This window comes from Primulina tabacum, chromosome 8 (assembly GCF_025594145.1).
Source record: "Primulina tabacum isolate GXHZ01 chromosome 8, ASM2559414v2, whole genome shotgun sequence".
NCBI classification, from domain to species: domain Eukaryota; kingdom Viridiplantae; phylum Streptophyta; class Magnoliopsida; order Lamiales; family Gesneriaceae; genus Primulina; species Primulina tabacum.
This window is the reverse complement of record NC_134557.1, coordinates 7,341,998-7,360,998: the sequence shown is the minus strand read 5'-3', so window position 1 is coordinate 7,360,998 and position 19,001 is coordinate 7,341,998. Positions and strand designations below refer to the sequence as shown.

At 34.7% G+C, this 19,001-nt stretch overlaps 3 protein-coding genes and 1 pseudogene across 10 annotated transcripts; 2 read left to right on the top strand and 2 right to left on the bottom strand.

Annotated features, from left to right (window-relative positions):
- Positions 1-3,309: 3,309 nt before the first annotated feature.
- On the bottom strand, positions 3,310-8,604 carry LOC142553498 (serine/threonine-protein kinase GRIK1-like). 8 transcript variants are annotated; one of them, XM_075663792.1, is made up of 13 exons: positions 8,159-8,604; positions 7,658-7,869; positions 7,535-7,588; positions 7,040-7,441; positions 6,417-6,491; positions 6,289-6,333; positions 5,808-5,882; positions 5,556-5,643; positions 5,351-5,475; positions 4,768-4,863; positions 4,322-4,504; positions 4,168-4,246; positions 3,310-3,830 (listed from the first exon to the last, which is right to left on the bottom strand). In XM_075663792.1, the coding sequence occupies exons 4-13, from the start codon at positions 7,331-7,333 to the stop codon at positions 3,679-3,681; spliced, it is 1,212 nt and encodes a 403-aa protein (XP_075519907.1). In that variant the 5' UTR covers positions 7,334-7,441; positions 7,535-7,588; positions 7,658-7,869; positions 8,159-8,604; the 3' UTR covers positions 3,310-3,678. The 8 variants fall into 8 exon arrangements, with proteins under 8 accessions (XP_075519907.1, XP_075519908.1, XP_075519906.1 ...); XM_075663793.1 differs by lacking the exon at positions 7,535-7,588 and having other exon boundaries at positions 7,658-7,898; XM_075663791.1 differs by having other exon boundaries at positions 7,040-7,588.
- Positions 8,605-9,483: 879 nt separating this feature from the next.
- Positions 9,484-12,344, bottom strand: LOC142554491 (beta-galactosidase 8-like; annotated as a pseudogene).
- A 574-nt stretch (positions 12,345-12,918) lies between these two features.
- LOC142554490 (DNA polymerase II subunit B3-1-like) lies at positions 12,919-16,735 on the top strand. The gene is made up of 4 exons (XM_075665159.1): positions 12,919-13,332; positions 15,586-15,670; positions 16,230-16,271; positions 16,396-16,735. Exons 1-4 carry the CDS (start codon positions 13,063-13,065, stop codon positions 16,458-16,460), a joined length of 462 nt encoding a protein of 153 aa, XP_075521274.1. The 5' UTR covers positions 12,919-13,062; the 3' UTR covers positions 16,461-16,735.
- Positions 16,736-17,630: 895 nt separating this feature from the next.
- LOC142553497 (fasciclin-like arabinogalactan protein 11) lies at positions 17,631-18,696 on the top strand. Its single transcript, XM_075663789.1, has one exon. The coding sequence runs from the start codon at positions 17,681-17,683 to the stop codon at positions 18,404-18,406; it is 726 nt and encodes a 241-aa protein (XP_075519904.1). The 5' UTR covers positions 17,631-17,680; the 3' UTR covers positions 18,407-18,696.
- Positions 18,697-19,001: the final 305 nt, after the last annotated feature.

Genomic DNA, 19,001 nt, shown 5'->3' with positions numbered 1-19,001 from the left:
TGTTGGAAATCTTGATTACCAAGTCAAAAATACCTACAATAAGGCTAACATATTCTCGAAAATATGCAAAGGGATATACTATATTGGGTAGAGACCGTCCAAGACTAGAGGAATCAAAGCATGGACCTAGCAATTTTCGAAATTATCACATACAAGAATAAACTATAAGGAAATTGGAAACAAATCCCATAAATTAGCCATCATATTTTTCGAGAATGACAAGGATATTTGGAGTCAATATTAGGAGATTTGACATGAATTTTTGGTATGATTTTAGTGCCAAATTTAGCTCCACTCTCCTCCTCTATAAATAGTGCATCAACCCCACTCATTCAACACACATAATTTCGAAATCCTAGAGCTGAAAAACTCGAAAATTCAGCAACTCTCCCTAGCCAAAATACTGCACAAAAATCGTCCCGAAAATCGTCAAAGAAATCGAGCCGGAGCGCTACCCGGACGAGGAGCGCGAAGTGATCCAAACCAAGCCGTTCACTCCACGTTTTTTTAAGTACATCCAAACACTGTAAGTGGGCTGTTTTAAATTTTGTTTTATGCACATGAAAATTTCGGTTTTGTGGTTTAAAAATACGGTCGAGTACCGTCGTTTTGTCTATATGTTTTTACGAAATTTTGGTACGTTTATGTTTGACACTGTGAGGATTCCCTGAAAATGGGTGGAATTCCAACATATGGCCCTTAACAGTGGGATAGAACTGTGTTATGGCGTCGCCCCCTTAGAGGATTAAAACTTAGGGACTGACGTCAGTAAACCGTTAAAGGTGAAAAATCGCAGTGTTATTATGTTATGAAATTTACGTTACGTTTTTGAAAAGAATGATGTACGTTTATGATATGTTTTGAAAATGTTATTAAATTGGTTATGTTGTGTTCAAAGTCTCCATTTACTGAGTATTCCCAAATACTCACCCCCCTTACAACCCTTCCCAGATAAGTCCGAAGAACAGATTGAGGAGGAAGAATCCGAGCAGTTTTGGGGATGGTGAATGTTCAAGGAAATCGATTATGTTTAAGTTGTTATTAATTAGATTTACGTTTCCGCATTAAAACTCTGTCGTCTTATTTAATTCGGTATTGTAAAGACAATTGTTATTTCATTGAGATTAGGATATATAAACTGGTTTCGGTTTATACTGTGCTACGAAAGGGTTGTTGTTTCGATTGTGTGATTGTTAAACAACGCCGGTGTCAATCCCAAGTTTCGGGGCGTGACAGGTACAATATATGGTTTTCGGTATGATACGATATGGTATACCACCCTTATATGGTTTTCGAGCCCTTAAATTTTTTTTTTTTACAATTTTTTTTTTGTTTTTATTTATTTGGTATCAACTAATTGAAGTGTGGAAATACAAATTTATTTAATTGGATAAATCACATGATTCCCATCCAAGTTCATGGGACCAAATATAGATTCGTTGTGATCCTATGTGTACATCACCTTTCTTGGTTTTCTTCTATCATTGACATCTATAAACTCTTCTTAAAACATTTTTTTTTCAATTTCATTTTATTTGTTAGATAATAAAGTCTTTCCATATATATCCCACCAAAAACAACATGCATGACATTTAAATTATGATCAAAGTCTTAATCCCAAGTGATTTTTTTTAAAAAAAATTAATTTTGAAATGCATTTGATTTTCCTCTAGATTTTATATAAAACGAGATAAAATTATTTGTGCAATAAACAAGAGAAGTAATTAAGGAAAGCATACATTTTGGCATGTGAGAAAAAAAAAATTTTGAATATGAAATTTATTATATTAATTATCCATCTCAATTGTTAAATAATTTTTTGATATAATAAATAGTTAATTCGAAAGCAACACCCGTAACCGTAGCATCTCATAAACCACAAGGCCCCATTTATCACTAGTCAAAAATGTTGGTGCATTTTAATAATTGAGGGCACGAATTAAACCAAGTGGGATAGGAATAGTAAGTAAATTATTGAATATCCGTGGATGATTATGGTGTCAAAATCATAACCAAAGTTATTTGTCCTCGTAAATTTCATTTCATTAGTAATATCAAAGAATGGTATAGGACCCAAGTCGCATAATTGGAAATCCTAAAAGGGAAAAAATTATCAATTTTTTTTTTATCGTACGTTGTTAGTGCTGTCTTGCCTACATTTGCCTTTTTCATTTTCTCTTTTTTACATGGTATTATTTAATAAAATAAAAACTTTAGGCTTTGGAGAAATTAATATATAAAATTTAAGGATATCTTCTACATTACATCGACAAAACTCAGCAATTATTGGCTTCATCTTTAATCCCGATAATACTTGATTGAACATGGTTAAAGTGTTGATCATTTAGAATGAAAATATAGTTCCTATAAAAAAAAATATAACAAAGTATACAATTTTGCTTAATACTTAGTCATTGGATATATATAATAATTGTGTTTGGAAGCAATATTAATTTGTAACTAAAACGCAGATCTCAAACCGTACAACACGTATAAAATATTAATTTGAAGATACGACACGAAGCTCAATTTGTGCTTTGGCTTTTGCTTTTTATTTTTTCAAACAAGTGTACTTGTGTTTATCCATTGATCGAGATACCTACATATGTATCTAACTCTAAAGGCGACATTCAGAGTCACACATCACTTCTACATACATATATATATATACATATATATATATATATATGTATTGTAAAGATCTTCGATCATATTGTTTATTTGTAGTATTTCATGACAACCTGGCACATTTCACGCTCAAGTGTCCATGTTTGTATTCGATTTAATACAAACTTCATTTAAACGTCGTTTTCTCAAATTTTTATGTGTTTAGAGGAAAAGATGTAATGATATTTGTTATTATTATATAAAAAAAGTATGATTGGTTCTATAATGTGTCATTATTAGAACGTTTGGAGTCCTACACCACCTCATATTAACAATGACGTCAAGTTAATTATTATTATTCTTTATATAAACAATCGTTATCTAATCAAACTGACCCAACCAAGCACCGAGGGTTTCACTGTTTAAATCTTTTTGTGAAATGTATTAATGAAGATCCATCCATAATTTGTATGTATCATACACGAATTATTTAGGCTATATTGTTATTATGTTATTAATTAAATCAATGCTGTAGATTGGAAATTAGAAATTTTTATTTTTTAATTTAAAAAAAAAAACATACTTGTTTTTAGCTACATTTGAACTGGAAGTTGATATATATCCTCAGACGCAAAACACACGATGTAAGCACTTGACATAAAAGAGCTAATTCCGCCAATTTTTCTCACCAGCAAATCCAAATGTCAAAAGTTGGCAACTTTTCCCAACACACTAAAACAACATGGCTTAAAATAGCCAAATTTTACAGAAAATATGCCATTGTGAGTTGATTTAGAGCTAAAGTACTCCAAAAATAAAATTCTTAAACAAATGTTCAGTTGCAACCCAAAATACAACAATCCCCACAGGCGAAAAACCTGGGAATCAAAAGCATCAACACTATGATCTCCCCTATCGAATAAAAAGCTCTCCCTAACCTCATTTGCATTCTAGCACCACCTCCTGTAAACATCCCTATTCGATTTATGTATACTTTTCCGATTCTCAAAGCGACAAATATTTGTATTACCAAAGACTTCTGTGCAGCAACATTACTTTTATAAGGATTCGTCAAGTTTGAGCATCTGCTTCACTCTCTGCAGACACTCTTTTCTCAAGATTGTTGCGCTTACACCAACACAAGTACTCAAGAATCGGCCCATCTCCTCCCATGACCCATTCGTGCTGGGCAACATCCTCTAGAGTCATCCGTAGTGTAGGATCTGCAGAATAAAATCAAATAAATGGCGACACAAAAAGAGAAGTAATGTATACACGGGGAAAATGTTTTCCATCATTTTGCAAAAGTACTCAATCAGTATGTCATATACTACATAACATGATATGCTTTATCTTAAAATTGCAAAACACGTCGTACTCCATTAAAATAATTCAAATGTATGTGATGCGACTTCACTGACCAACAAATTTTTACATGACATGGCATCTGTTATAAAATTTATCTCATACAAAAAAATTTCCGTACAACTCACTTTTTTCAAAACTTATCTTTCAAAACACATCCATGAATACTGAAAATGAAACCAATAATCGCCTGACCTTTGCATAGAAGGCCCTCAAGCAGCTTCTTCAAGAGAGGGTTCATATCATCCGGGAGTAACAACGGGTTATTTACTATCTGAAACGAGCAAAATCGGTTAATAGACATGAAACTTTATGAAAGATGGAAGAATTGTGATTTGACTCTCCACACCTTGTCATATGTATCTTGTAAAGTCTCTCCTAGAAAAGGGTAATTACCCAGAACCATGCAGTACAAAGTTACTCCAACTGCCCATGTATCAGCAGCTTTTCCACGATAGATTACACCTAAACAACACTCAGGTGCAGTAAATACTGGAGTTCCAGGAGACCGACGGAGCTCATCATTATCACCCTAATGCAAAAGGTTAGAGCGTATGGTGATAATTGAAAATAACTATGGTATAAGTTGACAAAGATTACTCAATGTCATTTTTCAAAAGTAATCCATTTGGATCCTCACATTCATATTTCAGTTTACCACCTCCTATGCGACAACAAAAAACTCAACCATTAAAACACACATATTAACAATAAATTTCTAGATAGACCACATAAGTGATTCACAAGTAAAATACTCATGATTCATGCTGAAATCTACTACTCGTAATTTCTTACCTCAAAAACCTGGCTGACGCTGAAATCCCCGATCTTAATAGTGCCAGAACCAGTAATTAATAAGTTATCAGGTTTGATATCCCCATGCACTATATTCTGTTATTATCGGAAAACAACATTCCAAGTTAATTTCCAGCTTTTTTTTTACTCGTAAAACGTAAAATTAGATTTTTTTGCAGATGGCATAAAAAATACATCCTAGAAAAGAGAAATCAACAGAATTTCTGAAATTTTTCCATGTTCGGATATCCACATGTGGAAGTACGCTGTTACGAAAGCCTCTGATTTTGATTCTATGATCCAAAAATTTATCCAGTACGAAGAAATGATGTGAATGGAATAGGCAAAAAGAGGTTAATTTCCAGAATATCTGAAACTTGATTTAAGGATATTTCTACGAACTATATATTTTTTCAATTATATCGCTGTTTATGTAAAAGAATATATTAAATACACATGAGTACATATAATTCATAATTAGGTGATGTTATTTAAAAGATAACTTGAAAAATCGAGGGAAAACATATTTGAAATTATTGTGATAAACTATTTTTTTTTTCTAGAAGTAGTCTGAACATCATACATGAGAATGAAGATACATCAAACCAGAAATAATGTCACGCAAGTACTTCCGAGCAGTGTCTTCTCCTACGCTACTAACAGGACCAGTATCCTCGCAGACCCATTTGCCTTCTACATATTCAAGAACTGAACAACAGTAGTTTTATAGTCACATAAACAGAAATTATTGGCTAAAAAGGTACAAAGGAGGAGTAAGTATAGAGTACCCATAAAAAACTGATCTGTCGTGGGGTCATCGATGACCTCAATGAGATTGACAATATTTGGATGACCCAATACTTTCATGATAGAAACCTGAAAGCACAGAATTCATCTAAGTAGGAAAAACAGTGAAAGCATCAATGATAATCGGAGAATCACCGGAAGCATTTCCGAGAAGCGAGACTTTTAGAATTCATTTGTTATTCATGCTCTTCACCACCCCAATAGATGACATACAAAATGAAATACTCAAGTACCTCACGGAAAACATCAGTCATGGCAGTTTCTGAGGGTCCAACTCGCAGCTTTAACAAATGAGACTTGTGAAATACCTGTGTTGAATCGTATAAAGCTATAATTTGAATATCGATGAAGCATTTATAACAAAAGGATAGCCCTTGATCCTCTGCAAATGACTCAATTATAATCACCAACTGAGAATTTGGAACCGTGAATATAAGAACATTACTTTTTCATCCCGATACCTCCTTGACTTCTAAAGCGCTGTACTTCACCCCAACATAAAGTAAAATAAAGTTCTCTGCTGATCAACATATTTGAGTATTCATGTTTGAATTATATGATCAGCACAAGATTAATTGTGTGTGAAGTGGGGGGTTTAAGACAGATCAGAGCAAGGGGAAAATATTTTTACCCAAAAGAAGGTTTTGAATTTTTTACGGATTAAGTGACTGCAGACATAAATAGCTAAGATTTGAGCAAGACAAAAGACATTACCTTTATTGCATAATGTTTGCCATCCAAACGGCTTCGATAGAGATTCTACACATTCAAGGCCAAAAATTACATGTGATATTTCATACAGAAAACCCATGAAGGTATGTATCCATAGCATTTAGGCTCACCACTTTTCCATAGCTTCCAGCACCTATTTTGTGTTCACGGACATATTCATTAACCATCTTATTTCCGTATTCATCCTGCATTTATACAAGTTAAATACTAGCAGAATTACGTCCAATACTGAATACATTACAACCATCAAAGTAAATCTCCTTTGACCCATATAAAAAATGTAGATAATTCTAATAAAAAAAGCAGTCAAGAGCAACCTCATTCTTCCAAAATACAAATGTCCTTTAAATTTCAGCAACCACAAAGCATAACACTGTTTCAGTCCTAAGAAGCTCTCAGATGCTATACTTTAATGCGACTCAGTAAGTTTTTTACAATATCCATAAAAAGTACATTCACACTCAATGGTGGCTGGTGCCTCTTTAGATTGATGTTGGAGAATGAACCTTGTCATCACTCAGGAGCAGAAAAGAGCACCAAAGAATAAATAAAATTGAAGGAGCAGGAAGAGAATCAGAATGCAATTTGAAATTTTAAAATCACATTTTTGCCTAGTTTTGTTTGATACTGTATAAAGCAAATATTTTAAAGTGTGAGCACACAACAGCTTAGAAGATTATTATTTGCAAGTACTTGTAAGGAATAAAATAAGAATATCTGTGTTGCAGCTAACCTCTGAACGAAGGACAATGTGAGTTTCTTTAACAGGGAACTCTCTGCAAACAAGTCCACGCTGCATCCGGAGCATGAGAATTTCCTCTGATCGTTTTGTAGGACTTTGGAAATCAGATTCACCCCCATTCCCTATATCAGTCGTGTCACCATCAAAAGAGTCGTCTTCTTCATCGCCTGTCTCTTCATCCAACAAGAACTCCTGGGAAGTGTTATTGGGTAACCCCCCACTGGGTCGGATAAACTTCTTGGGTTTCTTTGCAAAGGTGAAACCAAAACACTCACAGCAACCCATTTTCTGTTACTTAGCTCAACTGAATTCTCCTAAATGTCACAAAACTAAAAGTCTGAAAAACCGAGAAGTTGCAATACAAAATCACGGAACAAGCTCGATCTCAAAAACCTGAAGAAACAAAAATAACAAATCTAAAAATTAGGACCAGACTGTTCATTCAACAACCAATAAAAAGGATGCATGCCACAGCTGCAGCAGTACATTGTGACTGGTTACTGCAAATGGAATTACTCCATTTCAATCTATTCCAGCAGTCTGCAACATATCACAGAACATACTGAGATATATTATGTATTCCAAATTTGAATTAAAGTTAATCATTACCTCTTCTACAAGGAAAATGAAAATACGCAAATTGTACTTTACAATCAGCTACACGATTCCTTGGGATGCCATTCAGCAAAATGCATGAAACAACTGATCCAATAGAGCCCCTCGCAATTCCATGAGAACATAGCGAACACTCTGTTTTCAGTTTGCTAAATGTAACAGTATACGAAGGAAGATATATCAGCGTGGACCAAGCCTTCAATTTCCTGCTTTTCCAAATCAATTATTCCTCAGCCTTTTGCAACCACAAATCATACAACAGAAAACAACAAAACCAATGGAGTATTTTCTCAAATCAAGATGGCAATATTATAATTCAACAAACGAGAAAAATAATTGTAATTTTTTCTCAATCAGGTCCATTTAAATTTTGTTCCAATTTCAAGAAATGGCAACGAGTCCACGAGATTCAGTGAATGACATGACCTAAAATTTGTAAAGTTCATAAAAGAATCCAATCAACAGAAAAGCCTAAACTCAAAAGAATTTACTCACCTTACCTCCCCTGAGAATTAGGATAATGACGAAGGATGGAAACAAAAAGAAGCCCTCGCTCAGAAATCAGCAAACGATCCGACTCTCAGAAACCCATAAAAGAAACTCCAAGAAATCATTAAGCAAATGATCAGACCAACGGAGAAGCAGGTTAGATCTCCACTTAACACCAATTCCAAAGCAAGCCCTTATATTTATTACCGTCGAAATATATTTCGTCGAAAATTCAGGTAACAAAGACGAGGATTAAGCGCGAGTCCCAATTTGAACTCCAACGACTAGAAGGATCTGAGTTTTCTGGTAAGATATGCGAGGAAGCCGATGTTTTGAAGAGATTCTGCTCCCCCTCCTGCAAATCAATGCACTTACTCTCCAATTGATCGCGTTTCATACGTAGAGACGCTGAAATTGAGATGGGGCCGTGTGGCAGTGGACTTACTTGCCTCTCCGTGCATGTAATTTATATGTATGATTTTCCCCTTTTAGATTCAATATATAGCCTATACCAACATAAAGTGAATAATAATATTTTTACTTTTAAAAAATATTAAGCTAATTGCTAGGAGGTATTATAGATATTTTGAAAATTAATATAAAACAAAATAAAATATTTTACTTTTAATCTCGAATTTTAATATGCTTCACATTTTATCACAAGCTTTTTACAAATTTTGTACACACACGTGTTTTGTAAATATATATATATATATAAACGAAATTTTGTACATCTCTGCTACAGGTTTAGATAATCTATGAAACAAAACTTGAGAATAAAATGATATAATTTTTTCTTTATTTTATGTGATATTTATATATAATAAAAATTATTGAGAATATTTTAAATAAAACAATTTTAATACTTAACATGCAAAAGCATTGCATTTGAACTTTTTTATGGTTGAAGCAAAGTTTTATAATATAAAGAAAGTAATATCTAGGGATAATCTTGTGAAAGATCAAATCAAAAAGATAAAATTTAGGGTTATCAACACTTTTTAGAATGTAAATTACACTCACTTTTTAGAAGTTGAAAGATGCTGGGGTGGACAAATTATATTTGAGTATTATATTTTGTTTTGCATTATATATATATATATATATATATATATATATATTACAAATTTCACTTTTCCTTTAATGCAATATATATATATATATATATATATATAGATAGATAGATAGATTTTATTCTCATATTTTAAAAACTTTTTCGAAAGATAATAAAATGTCAAAATTTTATTTAGTTTTGGAAGGAAAACTGTCAACTTAATTGTACAGTGTAAGAAACAAAAGGTAAGCCATGTCCAAAATAATACACAGAAGAATTACAAGATGATATCTAACATTATTCTGGTCAAAATCTTACTCATCTAGACCACACTATGTTAGAGTTCCTCAGAACAGCTTCAACGGGGCCAGTCAGTATATGTAACAGCCTCAAGTATACTGCTAAGATGCTTCGATCAAATTCGAAAACCCCACAAATTTCAGTCAATTAAGATTAAGAAGTATACTGACAACCTCCTCTTTCCTGGTTAGGTCAATAAAGTCATGAAATATTTCGATTTGTTTAACTCAACTAGCTGCATGAAGCTTCTACAGCTAAGCTCTTTGTAACATTTACACAAGGGTCACCAAAAGCATTCACAGAGACCTCAAAACTGCATTTTGCCTTCCCCATACAAGCCTGAAAAAGAGGTTGTAATCTCAAGTCATGAGCAAAAGACATCTCTAGTGTCGAAAATCAAGGGAAAAGACAAGGGCTGACCTGATGGACTACTCGCCTAGCACGTTTGCTCCTGCATAGACCATGTGAGAAACTACCGCATGCTCCATGAGGATTTCCGAAGCTCACGAATTGGAGCTCTGATATGACTTGATTACGAGAGGGACACTGGAGAGAAAGGGTCGGTTTTACATTCTTGCTTTGTAAGTGGTCAGAGCTCCACATATCTAACGGGATCGGGTAATTTTCTGAAACTTCAGAACATATATGTCCCGTTTCTCTAGTTCCAAAAGATACAGCAGTTGGATCGCCACCGGCTTCTTCCAACTGAACCAGGACGTTTCCGAATGGTTTAAGCCATGATCGTGGGACGTGGTATCTGCGAGATTATACTCATTAAGACATGAATATTAGTTAGGTGGTTAGAATAAGGAGTTCAGTAGAAATTTAGGTTCTTGACTTACTGCTCTTGAGTTGCCTTTCCACTGTTTTTCAGGCATTTGTTTTGGTCATAATTTCCTCTGTGGTCGCATGTATCGGTGCATTTACCATTCGGATTTGCAGCATTCGACGGCCAATATCGTCCAACGCTCTGCCCGTTCACCCAGGCCTGACCCTTTCCCATTCCTGTAAAGTCTTTCACAAAAGGACTTGTTCCAGCAGGAGCAACAAACATTGTCTGGATCAAAATTGAATCAGAAAGCGGAAAAATAACCAAGAACTATAACTAGAGAAAGGGGTTTTCGAGTTTGGGCAACCTAAGAATATGCAGAACGGATACTCAAAACATTTAATGTCACTCGAAAAAATGCCATCACCTTGTACCATGTCAAAGGTGTCTTCTTAGGCAAAACAGGCCCGTTACCCACAGTGGGGGGGAACCACCTCCAGACAGGCCTAATTCTTCCCCTTTCAAACCAATCTGTTTAACATATTTCGAAGTAAGAAAATCTCACAATGATAGCATAATTACTTTTAACTTCATTGAATATGAAGAAAAGTTGAATTCCGCAACCTGATATGTCCAAGATTCTGAGGAAAGATCAATGGTTGAGCCATTACTTGAACTTTTCAACTGCACAGGACCAGTAATTCCAGCTCCCGTTAAATCAAAGAAAGCTCCATAATTCTGGATCAGGCATACCATACTATTAGAACATAAATCAACTCATCGATATTGAAAAATAAAGCTCAGAAAGTTTGAGACCTTTAGCCCCACTGTCAAACTCAAGAGATCTATTCTATTGTTTCCAGGCTCGAGGGACACCGGAACCTCTAGCGAAGCCTTATTATTGCTTTTGCTGCCTTTTCCACTCCCTAGATAACGATCATTTTATATTTTTTGTTAGAGTTCGTTCCTTATCTTGTCGATCGTTCTTGGACTTGCTCAATGTTCATGCATGCACGCCAGATTACTCACAACTCACGCTACTGAAGAAAGTGCAAAAGTATTTACGTGGTTCGACGGAATTCGCCTATGTCCACGGGAGGGCAACCAAATTGTATTGATCAAAGATGGATTACAAGTACAGATCCTGTGTTAAAAACCAAAAAGAATACAAAGAGAAGAAGCTATGAAACTCTCTCAGAAAGCTGTTGTGCCTTCCTCTCCTTCTTTTTCTCTTCTTGCGTCCCTCTGTAACTTCTTTGAATGTATCTGTGAAGCCTTTTCATTGTGTTCTCTCTTTCCTCTTTTATATAACCACATTGGCCTCCATCCGGTTGTTTCCCAAGTTTGTTTCCCCTTGGTAGTTAGATTCCAACCAACCCATCAATTACCCGGTAGTTGAGCTGGGCCCTTTTCCATGTGCCAACTTGAGAGACACACCTTCACATTTTTATTAGGCAAACTCTCGGTGAACTTGAAACACGAGAGAAGGCTCTTGTCAAGGCAACCCTTTACCGTAAGTTATGTCAATGAGCGAATATTATGAGCAAATATAGTCGATAACCTGCAAGCTTTCCATTGGCAAATGCATATAGGTCATGACCAAGTGAATCAACATGAAGTAGTATCTGAGATCCATCTCGAAGCAAAGTGTCGTTCCCGTTTATTTGGGTGCTGGGAAACAAGAGAAAAGCTTCAAATGACTCTCATCTTCCTCAGCAATTGCATTTTTATGAGAGAAAGTATGTATACCTTATAGAATACCATAAGTAGTCCCTTTTATCAGCAGTAGTATTTATCTGCTCCACCAATCCAAGTAACACAAAGGCGCTTTTACTCGAAATGCCGACAGGTTCATGGAACCAACTCCATTCTGACAAAGGTGGACCAGAAGTGGTACCATTTTGGTTAGATGCAACAGAATACGTACCATTTTGTGTAGCTTGATGAATGAACTTTGGCATGGTCGTTGCAGAATTGATCTATCGTGAAAAGAAATTTATACAAACAAGATCATTCAAGATGCCTCATATGAAAGTTGCAAAGAAGAAAACGAGAATCAATGTTCCATATTCATTAGTTAACCGAAGGGTGCGCGCCAGCCCAACCTTAGCAGTGTTGAATAATACATTCTGACTGTCAGGTAATATGCTAACGGACCAAGCAGGCAAGTCATAGGAATTGCCATTGAAGTTCACGGTTGCATCTGTTTGGTTATCCAAATTGGCTAGAAAAAGCAGCACATTGCCCTGACTCAGTTTTATGGATATGGATAATTTTGATATATTTGAAAACCAATCCACTAAATAACATGCAAATCATTTAATTGATTTAAACATATTAATACGTAATTGTTTATTAATATGTATATATTATGAAACAATAAATCTGAATACAATAACAAAATCTTCAACAATAATATATATATATATATATATATATATATATATATATAATTCATTTTTTGGATATTAATTTAAATTTCTGAGTAAATTTTTTTATGTAGTTTTCCCAACTTTTTAATTCCATTGTTTTCCAATTGGGTCCAGAGAAATGATTCTCACCAGGGCCTTCTTTTATGGTAAAAAAGGCCCAAAAATAATGGTCCATTAGACGGCCCAGTTATAACTATTTGAATTTTGTACTCAATAGTTTGGCTGGCCCTATATTGAGAGGCTGCGAAGATGGGCGAAGACGCCGGTACCAGAAAGCCGAAACCCGGGCAAAGAGAAAAATTCCGGCGCCATTGGAAGCACTAATCAAGCTAGAATCAAACGCAGGAGTAGAATTATGAATGGCCATATCAAATATGGAGTGCCTATGAAGGGCCATGTTAAGCATGAAGATCCTGAGGTTCTTGTGGTGCCATCTTCGAGCGCAGAAACTGAAAACGGTGACGCTGGGGGATCAGGTGAGGAGGTGGAGGAGGGCGGGGCGGCAGAGAAGATCGAGGATGCGTTGTATAAGTTTCCAATGAATCGCGTCAGTCGGATTATTCGGAGTGAGATTTCGAATGTTCGACTCTCACAGGAGGCGGTTTTCGTCATCAACAGAGCTTCGGTATGTCTTTTAATCAATTACAACCTCTTCATAGGGTTTAAATTGATGTTTCTTGATGTTTGGCATCGAAAAATTGTCTTAAAGTTCATATTTTGGTTGGATTTGATAGTCTTCTTGAAGGGACTGCTCTGTCAAAGTGTATTTACTGGTTAGAGAACCAATCTAAGTAGAGTTATGAGGAGAAAGCAACTAGTGCTGTATATTAACTTGCAATTCCTTTTATAGAACTTTTCATGATATTAGAGGCAAATTAATAGTTGTAGATACGTGGGTCCAAGGACGCATATAGGAATATGAGTTGGGAGGGGCTTGAACTCAATATGATAAGTTATATATTATTAAAAAAAATTATATTATATTGTTCAACGAAACTGTGTCATACGAGATTTTAAGTACATAAAATTCATCAATAATAGAATTTATATCTATATGTTATCAAATATTAATTAAGGAGTTAAAAAAATTCAAATAACAAGAAATATGTTATCAAATGATAAAATAGAATTGAAAATTCATGAAATATTCACGCAATAATCTAACTTTTAATTGAAAATTTTAGGAAAAAACTCAACTTTTATTTATCATCATAAATAATAAATAACCATAATAATTTCAAGTTCCACATCATAATTCAAAATTATCTTTTATCTCTAAGACTGAGAATTGTCGCTTGATCTTTCAAACTTTGCGCGAGAAGAATTTAATGGGCAAATTTAGTAGTTTACTTAATGAATAACGAGTGTTATAAATAAATGAATGATAAATAACAATAATTATTAGGAAGAACAAGCAATTATTATATATTTATGTGCCGAATTTTAGGAAGAACAATTCTCAATGAAGACTCTGAACAATTCTTAATTTCTTGTATGTGCCGAATCTTGTGTTCGTCAATTCCTGATGGACCAAATCTTAGGAAGAACAAGCAATTATATATTTATATGTCGTGCCATCAATTAATTACATACATTAACACGCAAGAACACATAGTGGTGAAAAAGGTTGAAGCTAAAATAATAATAGTTACGATTCGAGCCTCGAGACGACACATGCCTTGAATTATTCATCCCTCTTCTACCTGAAAAATCAGCTAACAAATTATTGCAACCTATTGCATGAAAAACCCATGGAATTAGAAATGAAAAACGATGAGAAATGAAGAAATCTTGCAACGGTGAGCTTGTCTGGAAAACCTTAAATTTGGTCTCACCCGTGGAAAATGGGCTGGGCTGGATTAGGACATTGGTGAATGGACTGAAAGTTTATCTTAAGTATAAAAAAAAAAAAAGGTGGGCTAGGCTACAGCTTTGTATAGCCCTAACATACATCCGTCTCTGCGTGGGTCGCAGATTTTTATAAAATTGTTCTAGATAAAAATGTTTTTATCATCGTGCATTTTGCAACCTAATTTAGTTAATTGAAGAGTATTATGCAAAACATCGTAGAGATAGATACATTCTCGTGTGATTGTTGGCTTTCTGCCATTTCAGAGTCTAGACTGTGGCTAAGGTGTGCATTCTCTAGTTTCAGTTGGTGCTCAAACGGATATTAGGAATAATTTCATTTGATTTGATGTTTCTATTTCTGTGTGTTTCATGCAATACCCTTTTGTCATAGAGTTCTGTGTGCATCATCTCTGCCATGAGCTTGCATTTGAAACCCTTCCTAGAGAGGAGTTCACAAGTGTTAATGATTTAAGACTTAAGAGATTCAACTTATTGAAAGGAATCTCTTTCTTGAATATCCTTTTCCACAATTGATTAGCGTAGATATTTTGATATGTTGTTTGGTGTGTTGAATTTTTTCTTGGAAATGAGATCGATATGGAGAAGTGACATATAAAAGCTTGACGAGGATATTTAAAATGTGTGCTTTGTAGCCTAAGGATCTGGGGGTACAGAATCGATGAACATGGTTCCCCAAATGAACTTGGAAAAAAGCAGAAATATCTGGATCAGATTGTTTTTTATTGCTATTTTCAGTTAATTTCGTCATTACATTTGTCCTTGAATTTATCTGTTGATTTTTTATACTCTTACTCTATGTATTGGAGTTCTGGGCCTAGATGTGATGGAATACGTTTGATGGTACTTCATAGGTTTTCTTCTGGTTATAATTTTTGGTTGACAATATATAGTAATTTATAATTTAGTAATAATTTGTAATTGTAGCATAACTTAAAGCTTCTATTTAGATTTGATTTTGAACTCTTTGAATCTACTGTTTATGACCCATAGCTCTCAACAATTGCAGGAGAAATTTCTTGATCTATTCAGCAGAGAGGCTTATGCTTTTGTATTTCTCGATCGAAAAAGTTATATAGCTTACGACCATTTATGTAATGCTTCTCTTATAGTTTTGTTGGATATGTTTTAAAGTTAAAGCATTCAACGGGTGTGTTTATATCTAAAATTCAATCTTACATATGATGTCCGCTATTGTATTTGAATTTCAACTTTTTTAGGGCAAAATTCAAGACTATTTTATTATGAAGTTAAAAAATTTAAATGATTGAGATTCAAGAATCGAGATTCGAAATGTTTGTTGAGTGTCCCTTTTATTTCTGAAGATCATCCAGAAAATGGCCATTACTACTATAATTTCTTGTGTGGTCACATTTTCTAGAAGTGCCACTAATCATATGATGCTGTATCACCATATGAGAAAGTCTGATGCATATGGAACATATATATAGACCGCAACATTCTTTATATGGGTTTATGATATCTCCTACAGTACAATGTTTACTCACATTTTTTGCACAAAGGTTCAAATAAGATATATTAAAGTTATCAGTATCTTTTTTTTAGTGGTATGGTTTATTTTAGTTTATTTATCAGTAGTAGCCTAATTTCACTTTAATCCAGTGTTGATTTTCTTCTGTAAAATTTATGCAGCTTCTGTTGTTTCTAAACGAAAGAGATTTGACCTTGTCTCTGGTATGGTGCTTTCCCTTCCTTTATTACAAACTCTTATGAGTTAGCAACATCTTATGTTCTACATTAATTGGAGCCCGATCCTTCTTGACTTATTTGCATATCTTGAAATTATGTTTGTTATTAGATTTCGTTCCCGAGAGGGTGAAGGCCGAGGACGCCTTGGTGCAGATTTCAGATTCAGAGAAGTAAATTTTTTGGAATCTCGATAGCAGAACCAGATACTTGTTTTGTAGAAACTAATTGAGCACCTTCCTGCATTGTTGGTTCTATACTTGACATGGTGACAGAATAGTTCTGGATTTTAGTACACATACACATTCTTTAAATTTGTTTCTTCTTTTCCAAGAATAAGTAGGCTCTCATATTGCGTTTCTGTGCTCTAATACAATGTATATATAGTCCTCGGAGACTAATCCTTTTTTTAATTAATGTATTAATTAGCATTTGTAATCCTAGTTCTGTATTTTTGTTCCATCTCCCTTCTCCATCAGGCTTTCTTAACATATACTTGCTATGGGTGAGTTGTTGAACATGGGAATTACCTTAAAACAATTGTGATTAAGTTGTCTTAATATTGACGAAAATAGAATATCAAAATTTTTACCAAGCATCGGAGGGTGATAAAGTTGTCCAATGGTTGGTCTTCACTAACCACTATCAATAATTTGATTGAGATTAGTTCAGGTTTAACGTTCGTGTGCTTGATCGAAGTTACTTACAACCCCAATTAGTTCAATCAAATTTGTGAGAAAATTGTTCATTTTGAAAAAGGAATCACGTTAACATCAGACACAATGCAACTAACTGCACGTACGCTGTCATAATCATTGAAGGATACTTAATTCTTAAGCCTGTCGCAACCAAATCACATTTAAAACCAATCTCTGTACAAGTAAAGGAAAAAGCCGATCATGCATATTCATCAATCGTACCTCAACGCCCCTGACAATGTTCTCTGTTTCCTGCGATCCTAAGCAATCCATGTCTCATCTGCTCTGTCTCCCAGTGCTTTGTACTGAGAAAAAAATCGAGTTAAATAATAATATATATATATATATATATATATATAAGAATTAATTAGCATTTTATTTTAAAAAAATTATTGTAAAATTTTAAATATATATATATATATATATTAGAATTAATTAGCATTTATTTTAAAAAAATTATTGTAAAATTTTAAATACATGTGCAATTGAACAACACATGAATAATTGCTAATAAATTCAATTGTTACTAATACTTCAACCTCTCACCAACTATGTAGGGTACAGTCCATCTCATTTTTGTAACTAAAAATTGCCAACTAAAATGCCACTTCACCTAACAATTTCCATTCTCATAAAAACCCTACTCCCTTCTCTTCAAAACCACACCACCTTCTGATCTATCCATCCTACAAAAAAAAAATGGAACAAAGGATCCCTTTGATCTTCTCTCTCCCGTTTTTTCTACTGCTTCTCTTCCAATGCACCAAAACCTTAGCTCAGCCACCGGCCACCGCCCCCTCTGGTCCAACAAACATAACCAGAATCCTCGAAAAAGCCGGCCAGTTCACCACATTCATTCGTCTCCTACAAATCACACTACTAGGAGATCAAATCGATACCCAGCTCAACAACTCCAACCAGGGTTTAACAGTCTTCGCTCCAACTGATAACGCCTTTTCGAGCCTCAAAACGGGTACGCTCAACTCTTTAACCAATCAAGATAAGGTGGCATTGGTCCAGTTTCATGTCCTTCCGACTTTCCTATCCATGTCACAGTTCCAAACTGTGAGCAATCCACTGAGAACTCAGGCCGGGGACACCAGAAACGGGGAGTTCCCATTGAACGTCACAACTTCCGGGAACCAGGTTAACATTTCCACCGGAGTCGACGATGCCACCTTGGGGAACACCGTGTATACCGACAATCAGCTGGCTGTGTATCAGGTGGACAAGGTTCTTCTTCCTTGGAGCATCTTCGGTCCGCCTTCTCCTGCTCCGGCACCGGTGACGGGGGGTACTGAGAATAAGAAAGCGAACTCGGCTGCCGCTACTGATTCTCCGGCTGATTCATCTGGGGTAACTGGTGATGCTGTGCCTGGCGCGGTGGCCTTTGGAGTTGCGTTGTTTGGAATATTTTATTTGTGACGATTTTTATGAGCCCAATTGTCCGAAGATGTGATTTTATTTGGGTTTGGATTTGGATTCAAATGTATTAATTAATGGGCCGGGTTCAGGCCCAGTTTATATTTTCATAAGCGGTAAGCATGGGGACAAAAAACTAAATTAAAATTAAAAATTTTGTGACATCGAGTCAATTTTCTCCATATTTTTTTCCCCATTCAATTGTTTTCATTTCTCTTTTGCTTTTATGTACTTACGATTTGTGTATTGTGAGATTATTATGTTATTAAGGGATTTGTTTGAGATAATATAAATGTCTGCTTAGTTGTTTGAAGATGTGAATATTGGATTTATTATAAAGTCGGGACAATTTTATATATCTTAGACATCGTTTGGTTCGATCGGTAGGATATAATGTGATAACTAGTTATTGAATAACTAATCATTTGATTTTATAAATAATATACAAAATTGAACAATAAAACTAAACATATGATGAACGTGTATATTAGAAATTTATTAAAAATCTGGATAACAGATAAAAATTTAGTGTCTTGGTCTGGATTTTTTTCTTTCCTTTTTTCATTTAGTAATTTCAAATTGAAGTATGACCCATGAT